At 47.5% G+C, this 20610-nt stretch overlaps 2 protein-coding genes across 7 annotated transcripts in view; one reads left to right on the top strand and one right to left on the bottom strand.

The window, feature by feature from the left end:
• CPEB2 (cytoplasmic polyadenylation element binding protein 2) overlaps positions 1-6862 on the bottom strand; it is a 67978-nt gene extending 61116 nt beyond the window's left edge. For 3 of the 6 annotated variants that reach the window (XM_070399169.1, XM_070399165.1, XM_070399183.1), the window contains exons 1-3: positions 5249-6862; positions 2432-2713; positions 1552-1641 (exon numbers count right to left, since the gene is read on the bottom strand). In XM_070399169.1, coding sequence (XP_070255270.1) covers positions 1552-1641; positions 2432-2713; positions 5249-6862 — 1986 coding nt within the window. Of the gene's footprint in view, positions 1-1551; positions 1642-2431; positions 2714-5248 lie in introns of those variants that run through there. The other 3 variants (XM_070399172.1, XM_070399170.1, XM_070399223.1) reach the window with 2 other exon arrangements.
• Positions 6863-18332: 11470 nt separating this feature from the next.
• Positions 18333-20105, top strand: LOC139007563 (mediator of RNA polymerase II transcription subunit 26-like). The gene has a single exon (XM_070411137.1). It carries the CDS (start codon positions 18333-18335, stop codon positions 20103-20105), a length of 1773 nt encoding a protein of 590 aa, XP_070267238.1.
• Positions 20106-20610: the final 505 nt, after the last annotated feature.

Here is a 20610-nt window from a genome sequence, read left to right on the forward strand (position 1 = left end):
TACCTAAAACCCTACGTTATAAAATAGATAAGAGCAGAGTGGCTTTGATTATGGTCTACATGGGAGGTTAGAGGCCCTTGCACTGGGGTAGCCCCAGGGGCACCTCTGCAGAGTCCAATTTGCAAACTTGCCTTTCCTTATCACCTCTGCTCTCTAGCATTCCAACAACTGACACCATCTCAATAACCTATTTTCTCAACATATGGTCCCCCCACCAACCCATAGACCCTTTTTATATAGCAGCTAATTTGTCTTCTTTCTCTGGAGAGACATATCCCTCTCTTACGGGTATCCTATTATCTTGGAATATTTTTTGTCTCTTCTGCACTAAAAATGTGTATCTTGTCACCTTCAAAATAATTATCATTATTTTCCTCTTCTAACACACCATTTCCTAGGCATTTATATATTCAATACAAACGACATAGAAATGCTATCATAAAAATGACACTGATATGGCCTAAAGGAACCAAGGTGAAAAGGACAGTAGAAATAGATGGGTAGCTAACTTACATTAACAAGACAATAAGTTACGTATTACATGAGACAGCTACTTATTTCTAAGTGAAGATCCTGGCAGGACTACTTTGGTAAATAGGTAGAACTTGTCTAAAACAAGTGCTAATGCTTGATTATTAAAGTTACTGTTAACCCTCCAGGTTAGAATGCTAGATAAATGCATATTATTAATCTGTTTACACAGTCCTTACTTATAAAATAATCCCATATTGATAAATTAACTAAGGAAGAGCCTTAGCTAAGGATAATAGCTCCATAATGTCAACTCTGCTCAAACTTGGGTTCTGTAGAAAAGAACCCCCATACGTAGGACTGAGTTTTCTCTGTATCCTGTAATAATTCTCATCACCCAGTGCCCAGTATGCATTCAAATTTAGTCTGCAGGAAGAGAGATAACCTTTTGTATAAGGGCTTGACAGTAATTTGATTAAGATTGCCTCCCAGTTTTCTGGCTCACGGTTTTTCCTAGAGTAACCGATTATTTGGAAGAAGATAATATATAAGAGCAGTCACAAAATTTAGAAAAAAATATTATATCAAAGTTTTTTACCAAGTTGAAAAAGCTAAACTAAGATAGGGCTTTTTAAGAAAGTTAATCAAGACCAACATAGCAGGGTTTATGAAAAATGTTACTAAAAATTATGTAAAACATTGATGAAATTGTAAAGTTGGAGACTGAGTAAAAACAAGATTTTGTATCTAATTGCAAATAATTCTGAAAGGAGATAAAATATCTGTTCCATTTGACTGATGTTTAAAGCCAGGTGCTCTTGGGTATATAATTCCTTTTTTTTCAAAAAGTAATTTATTATGTTTTGGAAATATAAAATGATTATGAATTACATTTAAATATAAAAATGAAGCATTTTATATTAAATAGTTTAAGTCAAGTGACCCTTTAAAAATAAATTGCTTTAAGGCTCTCTGACATATGCTGACATATACTGAAAGTAAGTAACAAATCCTCCTCATTATATAAATACTACTAAACTCCTAGCCAAAGTCCTGAAAAATATACACTGTGCAGCCTACCTGGTCTATTCTGGATGTTCCGGCTGCAGTGCACCAACTATCTTGGAGTGAATCTGAGCCCCAAGCTGGCAACTGCAAACTAGATCTCACCTTCAACAGCATAGAAGTTTTCATCAGAAATATGCAGTTCTCTTTCCCATACCCACCCACATGAAAAAAAAAGGAAGAAAATAAGACAAAAACCAAAATTCTACCTTTATTCCTTTTTCTAAAGGTTTCAGGAAAACAAAACCACCACCAAAAAAAAACAACCTCGTTTAAAAAAAAAAACCAACCACCTCATTTTAAATAGCCATAAGAGAGTTTCATTAACCAGCAATATCAGCAAAATACTAAAAGGCCTGAAAAACTGTCAATCATCATAACTATTAGGCCACATTTAGAAAAAAAAAAGTCATTGAACCAGTGAAGACAAAATTTAATTCTATGTAAAAAGCCGTATTATTTTGCCACAATGATAGCTCTACTAAGTATATTCTAATACACTACAGCTGATCATAGCCAAATCTATGCATGATTACGAACATTTTAGTTCAGCTGTATTGTAGGAAAAACTCATTTTGGTGACCCATTAAAGGTTAATAAATTAAGGCATTCTTAAGAAGTTGCCAATTAAAAGCTTCAATATGTATTTAAGAAGTGCAGCAGGTTTTTCTACATTTTTTGAATCTTATTTACTATTGTGTGCTTACAGATTTTTTATAGTGTCAATTTTCTCCATGTAGATATTTTATCCTTCGATAATGAAATTATATATGCTTAAAAATGAGAACTTTCTCTTTTTGAATCCATTAATTTTACCATACTACTGCTACCACCACTCAGCTTCCAATCCTGAAAGAGTAACATTAGAAATAAGCCATTGACATCCCATTCTTACCTGCAAGGGTAAGAGTGTATTACTATTGTTGTCTGCTCTGAACACATTATCTTCAATCCAAGATTTCGGCGTCAGTGATGGAGTAGAACGAGTAAATTTCGGTGGTGCTATGACATTACCAGAGAACGGTTTTTTCAGTGGAGATATCTGATTCATAGTTCCTGGAATCCCCATGTTTCCAGTTCTACGATGATCTCTGCCATGCATGGCTCCCCAGGACATACTTCCGGTGCCCCAGCCACTGCTCTGATGGTTGCTCCAAGGAGACTGTTTCAGAAGAGGCTGAGAAAAACATATCTCTTTAAATTACAGGCATTTAAAGAGCTTATCATCGAAATTCAAATTTTAGACCTGAGCTAAGATTTTTAAAAAATAAAATATAGAATACACAGAATATATCCTTAGCTAGATAACAAAAAGTAATAGGCTTGAGACTGTGCTATAATAGAAGCTTAATGTGAGGCAGTTTTCATCCTCTTGCCTACTACAAATTATACTGAACAAGCAGATATTTAATGACAATGACTAAAAAGGAAGCATGTAGTTACTTTTTTTTCCCTTCAGAGAGAACCATATACTGTACATGAGATATACATTTAAATTGAAATTAACTCTGAAGATCCTTAAAAATATACCCTACATTATGTTCTTAGAGCAACCACATTCCACTAGGCACACAACTAAAAGCATGATCTTTATTAATCAAAATATATCAACCATATGGGTGAAATTTAGACTTTGGTTTTCCAAAACAAGTTGCATCGCTGCAAAAGTGAGTAATAAGGTTTGGTATTATTCCGTTGTACAAATTAATAAAGGCCTTTTGGGATAGGGACAAAATAGGAAATATGTCCTTTTCTGTACTGTTTACTGTACTTTTAAGATCTTTTATTCCAGGTTGAGTGTAGCTTCTTTTAAAATGTTTTTGTTTCTTTCCCTTAATTATCTATGAACTGTTAAGCAATTATCTGATGTCACCCATAGGTGGATCCACTGAGATATACAAAAATAAACAACTATTTGACTATTCTAGTAAAGATCCTAATAACACAAGTCTCCATTAACTTCATTTTAAAAAGTAAACTGTATTCCAAACTAGAATGTTATGTCATCAATGAATGGGAAATCCACCAAAAGCCTATTAACTGTAGGTTTTTAAAATGTTTTCATTGCTAGCAATTATATGGTCAATAAACTTATACTCTAACAATTTTGTGCTAACTTGTAGCCAAAACAAGTATGAACCATGGCGCTACTGTAAGTCAATAAATATAGCACCCTTAAAATAAACCTGTTTTTTACAAGACAAAGAAACCAAACCTGATACATAGTACCTATTTTAAAAATTAATTTGAATGGGAATATAATGACGAATATATACTACAACAGTTTCACCCTCCACACAGTTCAAAAACACAGCCGTGGAGAAACCGCTTGTCACGGATACATGCTCCAAGTTCCCTTCGAGTGACCTAAATTCCATGTGACAGCAGTGCCACCTCTCACACCCGACTGCCAGACCCACCTTTTGACAAAAAAACAAAACACACACACACACACACACACACCAGCTTAGAGCTAAATATGGATCATGGCATATGGTCTTCCAATGTTCTACAATCTACATCATGTCTTCAGGAAATAAATTAAAAAAACAAACACAAAACCCTACAATTTTCTGTGGCAAGTTTCCAGTTAAAAATTATGCAAATCATGAAAAAAGTGGAGTATTATTTCAAAATTCCCCATTTTCAGTCTTCATAGACCACATTCTCCTTTCTCAGGGAGAAACCTGCGATTCAACAAAAAGCTGTTAACTGTTCCTCGGGTTAATTTAAATAGACTGTTAACTGTCATTTTTGTTAAATTTGGACGGGTTTTCACCCTTTACACTGGCTCCTCGCTGGGCACTTGGGTCAAAGGGAAAAGTGAGAGGCGTCAGAAAGCCCTGGTTAAGGCCCCTCCATCAGGAAAGGGCCTGGGACGGCGGGATCCCCGCAGCCAAGGCTGACCGTCTCCGAGATGCACCGGGCGCTCGGGCTCCGCTCGCCGGCCCGTGGGCGCTCGGACCCTGTCCCGGGGACAAACACGAACGCGGTCGAGAAGGCCCCGGATGAACGACCAACCCGCGAGTGAGTTCATAATTACAGGACCCACTCGAAATAGAAACGCCCGTCACCCGGGGCGAGCGGCTGGGTCCGCGGAGCCGTCCCGGGCCCCCCCTCTCCAGGCAGCGCACCGATGCGGGACTCGGATTCAGTTTGGAGTTAAAACCCGCACCCGGTCCCCAGGCGCGACCGAGTCCAGCGCCGAGGCCGCCGCGGCGCATCGGGGGCACCCGGCCGGGCTGCCCGTTAAGGAGTCGCCCGACGGCGCGGAGGCTGCGGGAGCAGCAGCCCCGCCGCCCGGCTCCCGGCCCCGGTCGCCCCCGCCTCCTCGGCGAAGCCCCACGCCGGCCGGTTCAGAACGAAACAGACCCGACACGCACCGTCCCCAGGAACCGCGTCCTCCCTCCCCAAGTTCGCTCCCGCCGCCCGCGCCCCGGGCCGGTCCCCGCCGCCACTCGCCGGCCCCGGGAACCCGACAGCGCCCTCCCGGCTCCGGGCGTCCGCGGGTCGGGGTCGCGGGTGGGCGGCAGCGAGGGGCACGAGAGCCGCCGGCCCCACCGGGTTCCCGGCGTTGGAGGGGCACCCGCCGGCTCGCAGCGCGATCCGCCCGCGGAGCCGTCCCGCGTCCCGCACCCCGTCCGCCCCGTCCCTCGCTCAGGCAGCCCCTCCACGTCCCCGGGGTCCCCGCTCGCGTGCCCGGTCCCCGTACCTGGTGGTGGTTGTAGGAGTTGCGCTGCTGCAGGAAGGCGGCCGCCGGGTGCTGCTGCTGCAGCTGCGGGCTGACGGGCGACCGGCGGCTGGGCTGCGGCGCGGCGGGCGGGGGCGGCTGCTGGGGGACGTTCAGGGCGGGCGGCGGGGGCACCGTGGCCGCCGAGAAGGGGCCGCCGAAGCCGCCGCCCCCGCCGCCGGCCGGCACGCTGAGCCCCGCGCAGCCGTGCGGGGACACGGGCGAGAAGCTGGGGAAGAAGGGCGGGTTCATGGACGACGGCAGCCCGGGGTAGAAGCCGTTCTCCGCATCGGGGCTGGGCGGCGGCATGGCGCTGAGCGAGCCGCCGCCGCCGCTGCCCCCCGGGGCGGCACTGGACGAGCCGGGCTGCGGCGGCTGCGGCGGCGGCGGCTGCTGGGTCGGCGGCGGCTGCGGCTGGGGCGGCGGCGGCGGCTGGGGCTGGGGCGGCGGCGACGCGGTTTGCACGGACCAGGGGGTGCCGAAGCCGGGCAGCGGCGGCGGCGACGCGGAGCCGCCTCCCCCTCCGCCTCCGGGGGGTCCCCCGCCCCCGCCGCCGCCGCCCGGGTGCGGAAGGTCCGGACTCTGCAGGCTGCTGAAGGCGCCCGCGCCCAGCGCCCCGCCGGGCAGGAGGCTGCCGGGGCTGTTGAGCAGAGGGTGGTTGGGCGACTCCATGGAGCCCGGCGCGGGGTTCACGGGCGGCGTCGAGGGGGCCAAGCCGGCATTGGAGGGCTCGGCGGCAGCGCTGCCCTCGCCCGCGGCCGGGGTCCTGCGAGGGCTGCCCGCGCCTCCGTGGCGGCGCCGCGGGGCTGCGGGCGGCGAGGGCTGGAGCTGCGGGAGCGAGGGCAGGTCCGCCGGGCGCTGCCGCGGGGCGAAGTCCTGCGGCGGGTGCGGGAGGCTGAACGGCTGCGGGCGCTGGGCGAGCGGCGCCGGCTGGAGGGGCGGGCCGGGCGGCGGCGGCGGCGGGCTGAACCGGCCGGGGCAGTGGAGCGGCGGCGGCGGCGGCGGCTGCGAGTCCGGAGGGTGGGGAAGGCGGGGAGGGCTGAACTCTTTCCTCTTCTGGCTGCTCAGCTGCTGCTGCTGCCGCTTACTGAAGTCCTGCGGGGAGGAGGTGCGGCAGCCACAGCAGGAGGAGGCGGAGGAGGAGGCGGGGAGGTGCAGACTCGGTTTGAAGTCCTGGGAGGGGAGGAGGTGGGTCACACCCGAGTTCGTGCCGCCGCCCGGGTGGTGGTTGGGGAGTTTCTCCGCGGCCGCCGCCCCCGAGAGCGGCCGCGCCGGCTGCGGTGTCAGCCCCAGCAGCAGCTCATCCTGCATGGTCTGCGGGCGCGCCGGGAGCTGGGAGGAAGAGGAAGCGGCGGCCGAGCTGCCTGCGCGGCCGCCGCCGAGGGGCGCGGGGAAGGGGGAGGCGGCCTCCGCGAACCCGGTGACAGGCAACGGCGGCGGCGAGAGCGGGCCGAAGGGCGTGGCGGAGGGCGGCGGGGCGGCGGCCGCGGAAGGCTCCGCGGCGTAAGGACGGTACGTCCCGCCGCCGAAGAGGGACGCGGGGCTGCTGCCTCGGAGCGGGGCGATCTGCAGCACCCCGAACCCGAAGTCCCTCATTTATCAGGCCGGCGGCAACGGGAGGAGACGCGCCCCGTCCGCTGCCCGCCGAAGTAGCCGCCGGGTCTGGGGCGGCGCGGCCGTGGTGGAAGGAGGGGAGTCAGGGAGGGGGGGGGGGGGCACCGTGACTGAGGCTGGGGCACCCACTTCGGCCCCGCCACCCCTCTCGGCGGCCACAGCCACCTCCCGAGACCGGCTCGGGCGCCGCCGCCTCCGCCGCCCTCGCCGCTTAAGAACCCCGGAACGTGCGTCAGCGCCACCTCACAATCGCCCCGCCCCCCGCGGTGCGTCCCAGCACGCGCTGGCGCGAGGCCGCCGCGCCCCGTGGCCCCGCCCCCGCCCGCGGCCCCGCCCCGGATGCCCCGCCCCTCATTAATATGCGCGCTCGGCTGGCGGCGCGCGCGGGGGGCGGGGAGCGCGAGGACGAGCGGCGCGTCCCCCCTGCTCCCCTCCCCAGCCCTGGGCGAAGGCATGGCCGGTTGGGGTGGCGGGCAGCCCGCTGGATTCCGAGCCCGGGCGCGCGCGGAGGAGGAGGAGGAGGATGAGCACGCGCGGGCTGCGTACACGAGTGCGAGGCAACGGCCCCTCCAGCTCGGGGTCGAACGCGCCCCCGTCCAGTTGCGCTCCTGGCCCCGCCTCCTTCGTGTCCCCCTCCTCCCCACTCTCGGTCACGTGGGGCCCGGCCTCAGGGACCAGGGCTACCCTGGGACTGGGACTGGGACTGGGCCTTCCCTGGGTGGGGCTGGCCGGCAGGGGAAACTGAGGCCGGGAGTCCTGCTGGGCGCGGTCCCCAGTCCCGGAGGAGCTGGGACCCCGACCCCTCCCGCCCGCCTGGCTCAGTCCTGGGGTCTTTGGCCAGCTCGCTGGTGCGGGCTCTGCCTGCCTTGCAGATGGCCAGCTGGTTAGCCTGCACCTGTGGCCCTGACCTGGCGCCCTCCTGGTTGTCCTAGAAAGTGCCTTCGCAGGCTGGGTTCCGTGCTGTCACCGACCTTCCTACAGCCACGTGGAGGTGTTTTCTGCAAGGGTAAACCCGAGGCTCCCGCGGTATACGGAGCATTTTCACTCCGGTAATGAGGAACAAAGTCCTGGTACCTAACACGGCTCCCTGCGGGGTTTTACACACACATCTGCATATAATGGGTTCCTAGACCAGCTCCATGGTAACCCTGGGCCGGCTCCAAGTCCTCCTCTTTCATAAACGCGCTTAATGTGCTATGGTGGGGACTGCTGTGTGTGGGACTCCTCCCTGCCACATGCAGTCTGCCATCCCCACCCCTTCCCTCTAGGGAAGCTCTAAACATTTCCGAAGCTTTATGAATTCCAGGGAGAAGGATTTCTCACATAGGGGGGAAAGGAGGCTCTGACTCAGCAACAGACTTGTTGAGGCTTGCAAAATGGAAGGGGCAGAGCTTTCCACGGTAGGGCTCTGGTTGGAAGTAATAGAAGAGGAACGAATCTTGTATATGTCCTGTCATAAAGAAAAACTTTACATACAGAAAAAAATCATATGAGTCTCTACATAAATAATATCAAAGTGATCCATACTTCATAAAATAAATTGTGTGTGTGTGTGTGTGTGTGTGTGTGTTCCTGTTTGGCAATTTTAACATTTTCTGAGCACTTAGAGAAGTGAAACTGCTGAATGAATCCTAGAATAGAGTACTCCCAAAGACAGAAAATGGTTTCTCACTACTTGATTTGATTTACAACTGGGCTAAGATTAAATAGTGTCATAAATTAGCATACACTTAGTGATGTAGGCAGCTTGTACATTTTTGAGCCCTCATTCTTTCAGTGAAATTTCATTTCCACTTTTGTTACTCCAGTGCTTCAAATTTAAATAAATCAGAATAAATACAGTAGAAAGAGAACAACATTGCAAGGAGAAAATACATATTATATACAATGTGCATGCATGTCTGATATCTGGTCTAATGAACTAACTTTGATACTGCCTTTACAATAAGGAAAAAGTACTTAAGAACTCATAAATGATTCAGAAATTGGTCAGGTGCATAGAAAATTAGTCCCAGTGAATAATTTCAAAACCATTTTCAACAATCAGGCAAAATATGGAACTGGAGAAGTACTTTTATTATTCTAAATTACATTGTCTAAAAAATAAACTGAGCTCATTAGAATTAAAACTATAAATGGTTATTTTCACAGCACCTATTGACACATTCTTAACTATTATTCATTAATGTATTTTACAGAAAAAAACTTTCAACAATCAAGGCATGTAAAGTCTTTAGGATGAATACTTTTTTTTTCTCAGTAAAGTTATATTTGATTGGAATCAACAACAAATCTTGAAAGAGGAAAGATACATAGGCACAAACCGTAGCCCAAGCACCCATTAAAATGGCAGAGAGCATACATTTAAAAGACAACTGGTGCCATTCTGGGCTAAAGTTTGAAAAAAAGAGATTTTTTTGGTTTCCTGATACTGGTCTTGTTTTAGAGAATTTAGAGCTCTCTGAAATGGAAGGAAGCCATCAAGGTTGGTATTACATAATAAGGTCAAACTTCATATGAAGTACACCAAATTCCAAACTCCCACTGCCAGACCCTCCACACCTCAGAGAGTGTTCATGAAGGCCCCACTTTTTAATAAGAGGACAATGATATTCTGAAATCTAAAACTTTTAATCCGGTGAGCATCCTGTCATTGAAGATATTCACACAAAAAGGTTTCCTGTAGGGTCAGTGGTGGTAGGGAGGGGTTGGGCTCCTCTAAGAGGTCCAATGTTTATATGAGTCTATCATATAATCTTTCTCGCATGAAAATGTTAGCTCTATAACTGTTCCCTTGGTCCCTGACTTTATTTGACAGCCCCTTGTTCATTTCTTCCCACTGTCCTGGGCCAGTGTTTTAAAATTTTTTTTTTCTAGCACCCAGGGAAGACTCAATCACAAACACATACTCATGCACATACACAGACATGCAACTGAAATAAAGCTTTTATTAAGCAAATCTTACTCTTAATACATACAATAAACTCTACTTTAAAATTCTGTTTACTGTTCCTTTTTTAATTTAAATTCTTTATTGTTGAAACTGTTTGCCTTTTTAAATCACTAAGTTGATATTGAGACCCACAATTAGGTCATGACCTGACTTTTAAGCACAGTGTCCTAGGAAAGTAGTTCACACCTTCTTTATCTTAAAACCTTGTCTTCCTATTCTCAGCAGCTGAACTGGCTTCCTGTGAAACTGAGAGAAAGCAGCAGTTACAGGAGAACTTCCACAGGTTCTCACTGCCCCCTTTTCCAGTCACTCTGCCCCTTTACACCTCATCTTCCTTCCTGCTACACGAAGGGCCTGTCCATGCCCCACGCTCCCATCTGAGGTCTAAGGCCTTGGCCCTCCGATGGTGCACCAGATCCTCCCCCACCTGCTAACGACATGGCCTCAAAGACATCTGTGTCTCATAACATCCCAAATCTCACATATCCAAAATTGAACACCTTCCGCCCCTCCCAACTGCCCCCCCCACCCCCACCCCGCCACACACCCACCCTGTCTCAATCCCCATCTCAGGGAATGGCACCATGGCACTCCATTGTGCCGGCTGCTCAGACCAAACACCTTGGGGTCATTCTCCTATTTTTCTTACAGCATATCTAAACCATCATTACAGGCTGCTTGGCCATCTTTTATATTTTATCCAGAATCCAACAACTTCTCACCACATTCACCACAAGCTAATTGGCCCAGGCCATCCGAAAGGACTGACTCATTGATGAAGGCAAAGATTTAGAATCTTGCCCTGATGATGAAGGATAGCCCTCAAACATGATACAATAACTTCCAGGCAGTGTCACTCTTTGAAGTGCTTGGAGAGTTGGCATACCATTTTAGTAAGCTCACCTGAGAGAGAATCCTTCCACCTCTCCGGGTGATTCTTTTCATTATGCTCATTGGCCACTTGTATAGATTGACTCAACTGTTCCATTGCTTCTTGCCTTTTGTCTTTAATCCAAATCAACTTGACTAGATTATAAGTCTTTGAAGGGAGTGGCTATGTGTAATAGTCCTTTAATTTCCTAGTTCTTCTTGATGCACTTTTGTATCTAGAACGTATGTGTTGAGTATCTACCATATGCCAGACACTGTGCCTGGAGACCTGAGATATAACTATGAACAAAACAGGAGACACACATTATTCTCTGAATAATCAGAGAGGCTGTAAATAAGTGTTTGCTGTTGATTCTAGTTATGACAAACCCCAGCCCTAATGGTCTCTAGACAGAGTCACGAATAGTGAGATTAGGCTGAAACTGACCTACTAAATTGGAGTCCTTGGTGCTGCAACATAGCCTTGCTGGGCTGGTCCTGGGTGGAACCCCGAGATGACTAGGGAATGTTGAGGTAAGGCAAATTCAGCAGGAAGGCAGAAGAAATTACACACTGACACACATTGTAATTGTAGCTTCAAATGAGAATTCCATTTATTATCTCCTTGTTACAATATACTTTGTGAGTAGAGAAAGAAAACAATATTCCCATTTTATAGTTGGAAAACCAAAGCGGAGAAACAAAGTAATTTACTTGGTGTGTACAGCCTGGGCTTAACATTCCTATCTGCCCATTTCTCAGTCTACTGCTCCCTGAGTTGTCCCTCAGGCTGTCACTGGAGATGTGCAACATATCTGAGCAAAACAGAGCCACAGTGACAGGCCCTAAAAACAATGCTTGCTACTTCTATCAAAAGGAGGGACAGAAAGGATAATCCTTAAAGCCTTCTCAGGGACACCTAACTAAATGAATAACAATTGGCAGCAGTGATCTCAGAGTGGAAGCATCTTCTTTTCAGAATACATATGTCACAAAAATTCACCAGTCCTCCTCAAATGTGCTTACTCATTTTTCTCTGATTAGAAGAATGAGGCCTAGTAGTATAGACCGGATATACTGCATTATATTCTTTTATTTTTACATTCTAGAAAGCTAACTCCTTCAATTGATAAGTTGGTCTATGCAGAGAGAAGTGAAGATGCATTTTGATTAAATATTAAATATTCAGGGTTTATGAAGATGAAGAGTATTGCATCTATCAAGTTTGTCCTAATATTTTTAGAATCTTAGAGAGAAGATTAAAAGTTTTAAATGTTTACTTTGTAGACTGTGAATGTTCAGTAAAAAGGAAAACCCAGGAAGTCTAATTGGTAGCAAGCATTATCACCAGCCTTTGTATAAGGATTCACTAATTGGAAAGACAATGAATGAAAAGCATTCTGAGGAAAGAGGAATATTTGATTTCAGTTAAGGTTAGTACCTTATCCTCACTGCACTCAATTCACTTTTACTAATTCTACTTTGGGCCTGGTGCTTTACATACTACTATGGGACTTTATCCAAAATTCATATCAGTGCATGTCATTGCATTAGGTTTGTAGGACACAATCAATAACAATACGAAGAAAAACAGAGCTCAATTGTCCATGGAAAAAATTATAAACATTTTATAGTAAAAAGAAACTTCAGAAAATTCTCACAAGGGCGTGAGTCATGTGAAAATACTACCGTTTTTGGGCCCACAATTGATCCCTACTTCACCTGGAGGAGTGGTATGATGAGCTCAGAGGGGCTGTGGAGTCAGAGACCTGGCTTTTAGTCCCAGCTCTCCCTGTTACTGAGTAACTTCAGCAGTTAAACTTTGAGGACCTCCGTTTTCTCATCTTTGAAGTGAAAAGAGCAACAACCATCATCTGTGAGGTAGGGGTTGCTGGGAATGTGATTAGCAATCTTTTAAGTGGAGGGTCTTCTATAATGTTTGACTCAGAATAGATGCTTAAACAAATACACAAATCTGTGCTGTCATCTGCCAGGCAGCTTAAAGTAAAAAGTCAGCTAGAAAGCCATGTGGAACCGAGTGGTCCTCCTGGGGCCTGGATAGCAAAAGCAAAACCAAACCAAAACAAAAATTACCAAAAGCATGCAAGAAGATGATGGAAATGGTAGTAAAACCCCATGGACAGGAATGGAAAGATAAATCCAAACGAAAAATGGAAAATGAGCGGCTAAATTCTTTATTTGCAAAACAAGAAAGTAATTCTAAAAGTTAAACATTAAGCATATTCAACGACTACTCAATCCCCAAGGAAGACCAGAAATGTAAATAGGCCAAACTCTGGCTTTCAGAACAGAGCTGAATTCCAATACCTGTTCTGACACGGGAGTGTGTTAACCTGCTTATGTTACCCTTTCTTAGTCTCAGTTTGACCTCTGATTAGTAAACTAGGGAACTATGCATGAGAGTCCCCTGCTGCTGTTAAAGCACTTGCCTTCAAACTAAGATACATGGAGACCATCCCCGTCCAGTAGAAGTATAATGTGAGCCACCAATGTGAGATAGATATAGAATGTGAAGTTTTCTAGTAGCCACAGTATTTTAACACAACATATACAAAATATTATCATGTAATCAATAAAGTTATCACTGCTTTTTCTGCATGTATTGGGAAGATTGCGGATCGACTCTCTTATTATTATGTCCCTTTTGGGGGGACACCCTGTATATGTATAAAATCCAGGGAGAGACTAATGGAAATGTGAGTTCAAAGAGAAAAAGGAAAGGTCTAAAATTTCCAAATGCTACAAAAATAATGTTCTCATGTATTTTGTAATAGCTAGTCATGGGCCCTCTTAATAAGAAAATGGGAAAGAGAACAATGGATATGGAATTTCTATAGGCACTTTTTTAAACTGAATCCCCTACCACACATAGACGCTTCTTTGATGGTTGGTCCCCTTAGTTGGAAGACACCTTCTGAAGAGTTCAAAGGACATGAAAATGAGATAGATAATAAGGTTTACACTTGTGTTCAGCTTATTCCATTGTAGGGGGGAAAATGTATTCTGGTGCATCTGACGTTTATTGCCCCGTTTGACTTTTAATGAACCATAGGCAAGGCTGTCCCACCACTTCTCTGCCATCTTGTCAAGTTTCAGCATTGCTAACAGAGATGCAGCTTAAAGTAAAAAGTAAGCTAGAAAGCCATGCAGAACAGAGCCATTGTCCTGGGGGCTGGATAGCAAAAGCAAAACCAAACCAAATACCGCAGGATTAATAGGTGGTAAATGCTGTTTAGTAATTTGAGTGTAGACTTTGTCATTTATACAGAAGGTGAATCTATAGCTTCAATGTGGCCAATACATTTACTCTCTTAACTTCTAAAATAAGCATTGCTATGCTAATGAAAACAGAGGCAACTACATTTTTATTTATTTATTGTTTTTTTTAATGTTTTTATTGATTTCAGAGAGGAAGGGAGAGGGAGAGAGAGAGAGATAGAAACATCAATGATGAGAGAGAATCATTGATAGGCTCAGAGGCACCTACATTTTTCCCATTTAAGGAAAGATGGAATGAAGGAAGGGAATTCAGTAGTTCTTGTCTATGACATTAACTAACACATAATATTAACAATTTATAATATCAAATATTGACATGGATTTAGTACTCTTCATGTGAGGAGCTATTCCAAACATTTACTCTACTCTACAATTCCAGGATAAGAACTGTTTCTGTCCTCATATCACAGGCGAGCAAACCTGTGCTCAAATTATTGTGAGTCTTATGACTTTGGCTCCACTCAACTGAAAAGATTTCCAAGAAGTGGTGGGACCTTAGAGACTCTTTCAAAGATGGGAATACATTTAGAAACCTGGAAAGCTAGAGAAATTGTAGTGTTTGAAAATGAACTCTCTGGTGTAGCTTTGAGGGATTCTTCTTCCACTGCCTCAGACCACTGAGTGTCACCAACTCTGGACAGAGTTTCTCTGTGCAGAGGCAGGACAGTATCCTACATCCATGAGAAGCTGATGGGTTTTGTGCTAGGATGGTTTTCCTGTTGATCTTACTGGAACCCAGTGGCCATAGATACCCACTGACGTGTTCTTGCCCACTGATGGCAACCCTCCTCTCTGTAAAAAACCTTACAAATGGATGCTATTTCTTCTTTCTTCCCTCCCTCCCTCCCTTCCATTTTCTGAGTCAATGAAATTAAACTATAGGCTCTGTGCCAGGTGCTGATTCTTAAATAAATAGATATGTAGTAAATAAGATGAAGACTCAAGCATGGTTTTAAGAATGGCCACTTATCTGTTCAAGGGATAAAGAGGTATGAAAGGGGGGCTGGTTACTTAAACCTGGGGCACTGGGGAAAGCTTCATAGAAGAGGTTAGTACTAGAACTGAGTCCCACCAGTAAAAGATGTGTAGGTTGGGGATGGGATGGGCAGAGCAAAATGAGAAGAGCATTCCAGGAAGAGCATCAGCAAGAGCAGCCAAGGCTGGGGCAGAAAACAGCAGGACTGGTGGGAGGAAGGGGAGGGAAGGTTGTCTGGACGGGGGACGGTGTGAGGCAAGGCCATTAGAAGAAGGCTAGAGAAGTAGACAAGGGCCAGACCAGGTGAGACAAGGAGAGGACCCATCACTGAAAATCCACCTCCAGGACCTGAACCCAACAAAGCAACTATAGATGGTGATGATGTTTTTAAAATTCTTATATAAGGTCTGAGCTTCAGTGCTTCAGGAATATCGGATACTGCAGCTAACATAATTTGTGGTATCTTATATCGGTCCTGGCAAGATTAACACATCATCTTCCTTGATGAGAGATAGGTAGTTAGAACTGAGGATCAGTTTCATCTTTGATATAAGGTCTAAAGGATGTTGGCTTTTTTTTGTTGTTGTTTTTTAACAGTCATCCCAGAACTTCTGTACAGAGCCTATTTTTCAGTTCTAATTTAATGCAAAAATATGTTACTGAGATTCAATATTAACAGCTAGCATTTCATTTTGAATATTTCCATATTAATATTTTTAAACAAACATAGTACTTACTACATACCAGGCATTATTTTAAGCACTTCACAAATATTAAATTTCCCAATGCTCTGACAACACAGTTGAGAGGTAGGCACCATCCTTACCCTAATTTTACAAAAGAGGAAAGAGTGGTTGAGTAACTTGACTGAAAATACAAAGCTGTAAAGGGTGGAGAATTGAGTGCAGGCTTCCTATTACAGAGATGCTAGACCACTTCTGTGTTCCTAATGGTCATTTATCTACTCTTCCAAGTTACTTTCCCACCCAAAACTAAATTAATAGACAGATTTTGAAATTCTTTTGTCCATTTGTTTAATTGGCAACACACTACTAATATATCATGCAGATATCATTCAATACAAATATTAGATTTCTATATTTTATGTACAAGTTATTATAATTCGGTAGTTCTCAACTCTTGCTACACATTAGAATCACCTAGGGAGCTTTTCAAAGAACTTGTTGTTGGCCCAAGCCCTACCTACAGATAGGCTGATTTAATTGGTTTGGATGAAGCCCGGATGTCAGTATTTTAAAAACTCCCCAGGTGATTATAATATTCATACAGGATTGAGAACCTCTGAAATTGATCAATCATGTATTGATTACTTAAGGTGCATGCTACATATTTTACACACATTATTGTCATTTATTATGACAGCCTGATTGGATATGTATTATAATTATCTGTGTTCTACAGATGAGGACATTGAGGAACTGAGAGGCTATATAATTTGCCCAAAATTACACATTTAGTAAGTAACAGAGACAGGAAGTGTGAGGTGAAACCACATTTTCTTAACCATAACCACCGTGCATCTCACAGCATAAAAATTAACCTACAATGTCATAAATGGATCAGCATTCTAAAATGTATTTATTTTATATGTAGGTATTAAGACAGAAAATCTGAATAATTTAACTACCTTACCATTCAGTTTTAAAAAAATACTTTTTAAACTAAATTATACACAGATATACACTTTTTCTGTTATATACATCTATTTTTACTAGAGCCCCAGTACATAAATTCGTGCGTGGGTGGGGTCCTTCAGCCTGGCCAGTGATTGGCCAGAGGGACTATGGGAGGTTGGCCAGCCAGCCCTGATTGGGGATGATTGGGGCTGGCTGGCCAGGTAGAGGGACTGCAGGAGGTTGGCCAGCTGTGGGAGGTTGGTTGTAAGAGCCCTCCTGCTTTGAGCATCTGCCCCCTGCTGGTCAGTGCACATCATAGGTACTGGCCAGTCATCCAGTTGTCTGGTCTTCCAGTCATAATGGTTGCTTAGGCTTTTATATATATAGAATATTATTCTAGAGGCCTGGTGCACGGATTCATGCACTGGTGGGGTCCCTCAGCCTGGCCTGCAGATATCCCCTGAGGAGTCCTGGATTGCGAGAGGGTATAGGCCAGGCTGAGGGGCCCCACCAGTGCATGATCGGGGCTGGAGAGGGACTGCAGGAGGTTGGCCAGCTAGGGAGGGACTGTGGGAGGGCTCCAGGGCGTGTTCAGTCTGTGTCGCCCAGTCCCGATCCACTGGACCCCAGCAGCAAGCTAACCTACCAATCAGAGTGTCTGCCCCCTGGTGGTCAGTTTGTATCATAGTGCCTAGTCGAACGGTCGAACAAACAGTTGGACACTTAGCATATTAGGCTTTTATTATATAGGATATTTTATATATGCCATGTGTTTGTTATGTTAGTAGACTTTTTGCTCTATTCCTTTGTATTTCTATATATGAACACATAAATGATCTAAATAAGTCTCCAAATCATGACCAGCTTATTAAGACTACCAGGCACATTACTATTGAGAAACAAATGATAGAAGTTCAATTTGTCTTTAGTAGAAAAGACTTGAGTTACACTGTGCGAAGAATGTCCTAACCATAAGCAACATCCTATGAGCACATTTGCTACATGCCAAGTGAAGTATCTACTATTTTCCTGCTGGAAGCTGGTCCATCCTTGCTGCTTGACACAGTTGCTGCAGGGAAGAAACATCTGCACAGCATATGTTTCAAGGGACCTGGCATATATGGCATACTGTTCTTAATATGTTTGCTCCCCTTCTTGGAGCTATGTGTTTTAACCAAGGTCACCTCTCTGAGAAAGGTTGTTTCCCCAGGTAGGAATTTTTCCCTGAAGTTAGGGAGGGAATAAAACCCCTTAACTAAGTGCCAGGCGGGTAGTTAATCACTTTAACTACAAACAATCACGCTTAAGCTACATAATCTTTACTCCCTGGAATGGAGATAAGAAACGCCCTAACCTTTGGAATAGAAATTGATAGGGTTAAAATCAACTGGTATAAATACAGATGTAACAAGACAATAACACACAGACTGGAGTCTGGTTCTCCAGTTTGCAGCAGCAGCGGCAGTGGCTCCTGCAGAGCTCCAGAGTCTCCTCCTCTGGTGGTGGCACTGCCCCGGGCCCAAGCCTGAGCCCCGGCTCCCTCTCTGCTACCCCGCAAGCCCCCTCATCCTCCAGGGCCTCAGGGAACAGGAGGCTCCGCCCTCGGAGGCCTTCGAGTGAGTGACCCTTGTCCCCTATCTCAGCCTGCCCGCTCGCCCGCCCGTCTGGCCGCTTCCCCCACACACAACCCCCCTCCTCCCCCGCTTCACCCAGGCAATGGCAGCGGCTCCGTCCTCTCCGCAGCAGATCAGGGACCGGCTGCTGCAGGCCATCGATCCCCAAAGCAACATCCAGAACATCGTGGTGGTGTTGGAAATCATCTCCAGCCTGGAGAAATACCCCATTACCAAAGAGGCACTGGAGGAGACGCTACTTGGGAAATTCATCAATGACCTCCACAAGAAGACCAAGAATGAAGAGCTCGCCAAGCTGGCCAAGAAGCTGCTGCGGAACTGGCAGAAGCTCATTGAGCCCGTGCACCAGAATAAGGCAGCGCTGCAGGGGCTGGCAGGTGCCCACAACTGTCGGCCAGAGACGGGGGTGGCCAGCGCACCCAAGAGCATCCATGACCTGAAGAACCGCAATGACATCCAGAGACTGCCCGGGCTGCGGCCGGACAGGCTGGGCAGTCGCAAGCGCCGGGAGGACCAGTGTGACCTTGGCCACTCTGGGCCACCTCCCAAGGTCTCCAAAGTAACTCATGACTCCCTGGTTCCCAACTCATCACCTCTCCCCACCAATGGGATAGGTGGGAGCCCTGAGAGCTTCCCAGGTCTCCTGGACAGTGGCAGGCACCTGGGCCCTGAGGGCAGCTGCCTGGAGCAGGGCAAGAATGACAAGCAGGGCATCAAGATCCCCATCAATTCTATGAGGCCGCTCACCAGCTCCCCAGGTCTGGGCAAGCCCTCCAGGTCCTGTGTGCAAAGCAAGGCTGCAGTGCGACAGCAGCTGGAAAGGGCGGACCAGACCTCGGGACCTCCCCACCCCAAAGGGCCACCTCGCAGCTCCTTCAGTCCCCGGAACTCACGGCACAAGGGCTCCTTTGCCCGGCAGCGGAGCCCATACTCACCCAAGGGCTCTGTGCCCAGTCCCTTGCCTCAGCCCCAGTCGCTCGATGTCACGCAGATGCCTTCACCACTGCCACTTGCCCAGCCATGCACACACCCTGTGCGGCGGCCAGAGCTGTTGCCCAGTGCTGAGAGCCCAGTGCACTGGCTAGAGCAGCCTGAGGGCCACCAGCCACTGGCAGGGCCGGTCTGCAAGGCAGGGCTGTCACCAGCCGAGTCCATCCTACCCTGGGCTGGCTTCTCCCCAGACTCCTCTAGGGCGGACAGTGATGCAGCCTCCTCTGGCGGTTCAGGCCGCAAAAGGAAGAGGAGCCAGCCTCGTGACTACACGGTGAACTTGGGCGGCCAAGTGGCCAAGGCAGGCATCAAGCCTGTGCGGTTAAAAGAGCGGAAGCTCACCTTGGACCCCATGACAAGACAGATCAAACCTCTGACCCAGGAAGAGCCAGTGCGAGCCGACAGCCCTGTGCACACCGAGCAACCCAGGACAGGGCTGGACAAACCCGAGGCCAAGACCAGCCTCCAAAGCCCCTTTGAGCAGATGAACCGGAAGGAGCTGTCACGCAATGAGATCATTCAGTCCCACCTAAGCCCGCAGAGCAGCTTGCTCTCATCCTTCGGCGCACAAACCCCAGGGGCCCACCACTTCATGTCTGAGTTCCTGAAACAGAAGGAGAGCACCCAGCGTGGGGCCAGGACGCCACAGGTGCTACTGCCTCCAGGCCCATCCACTGACTTCCCGGAGCTAAGCCGCCAGGTCACGCAGAACGATCTGGACAGAATCCACGCCCACCAGTGGCCAGGGGTGAATGGGTGTCTGGACGCACTGGGTAACTGGTATGACTGGACGCAGTGCATATCGCTTGATCCGCACGGTGACGGCGGGCGATTGAACATTCTGCCTTATGTTTGCTTAGACTGATTGGCCCCTCAGCCTCTAAGTGCATTCCCTCCTTGCAGTTAGCAGGAGGGTGGCCAGGCCTGGAAGCCTCCAGAGATTTGGAGCCCAGCTGAGGCAGAAGGGAGGGGCGGGAGTCTTAGGTCTCTCTAAGCTCTTCCCTCAAAATTCTCCTTCTTTAGTGAAATGCTGCTACCAGTTTACTAACAAAATTACAAAGGAAGGACCACGTGGAAGGAAGGTCGGCAAAGTGAGTTCAGAACTCTATAGCAAACCAGCTTTAAAACGCATCAGCTCCCCACCCCAGGAGAGGTGCGGACACGTCCCAGCATCCATGAGCTGGGACCTCAGTTGCAGGCAGGCACAGAAAACCTGTGGGAAAAGTTACCTTTAACACAGTGACAGAAGCATGCATCTCATCTATCTGCATTTTCTGTTCTTTCATTTGGCCCTGAGTGTTTGAGGCAGTGGGCAACCTCATGGCCTATTTGCACCCCATCCAGCTAGTGTTTCCATCATGGTGCCAGAT

Source organism: Myotis yumanensis, unplaced genomic scaffold (assembly GCF_028538775.1).
Source record: "Myotis yumanensis isolate MYYU_CA2020_CCGP unplaced genomic scaffold, mMyoYum1.0.hap1 SCAF_1, whole genome shotgun sequence".
NCBI lineage: Eukaryota > Metazoa > Chordata > Mammalia > Chiroptera > Vespertilionidae > Myotis > Myotis yumanensis.

Bases quoted from the DNA above. Each gene is read 5' to 3' on its own strand.
- LOC139007563 (XM_070411137.1), top strand. From the start codon at position 18,333: ATGGCAGCGGCTCCGTCCTCTCCGCAGCAGATCAGGGACCGGCTGCTG.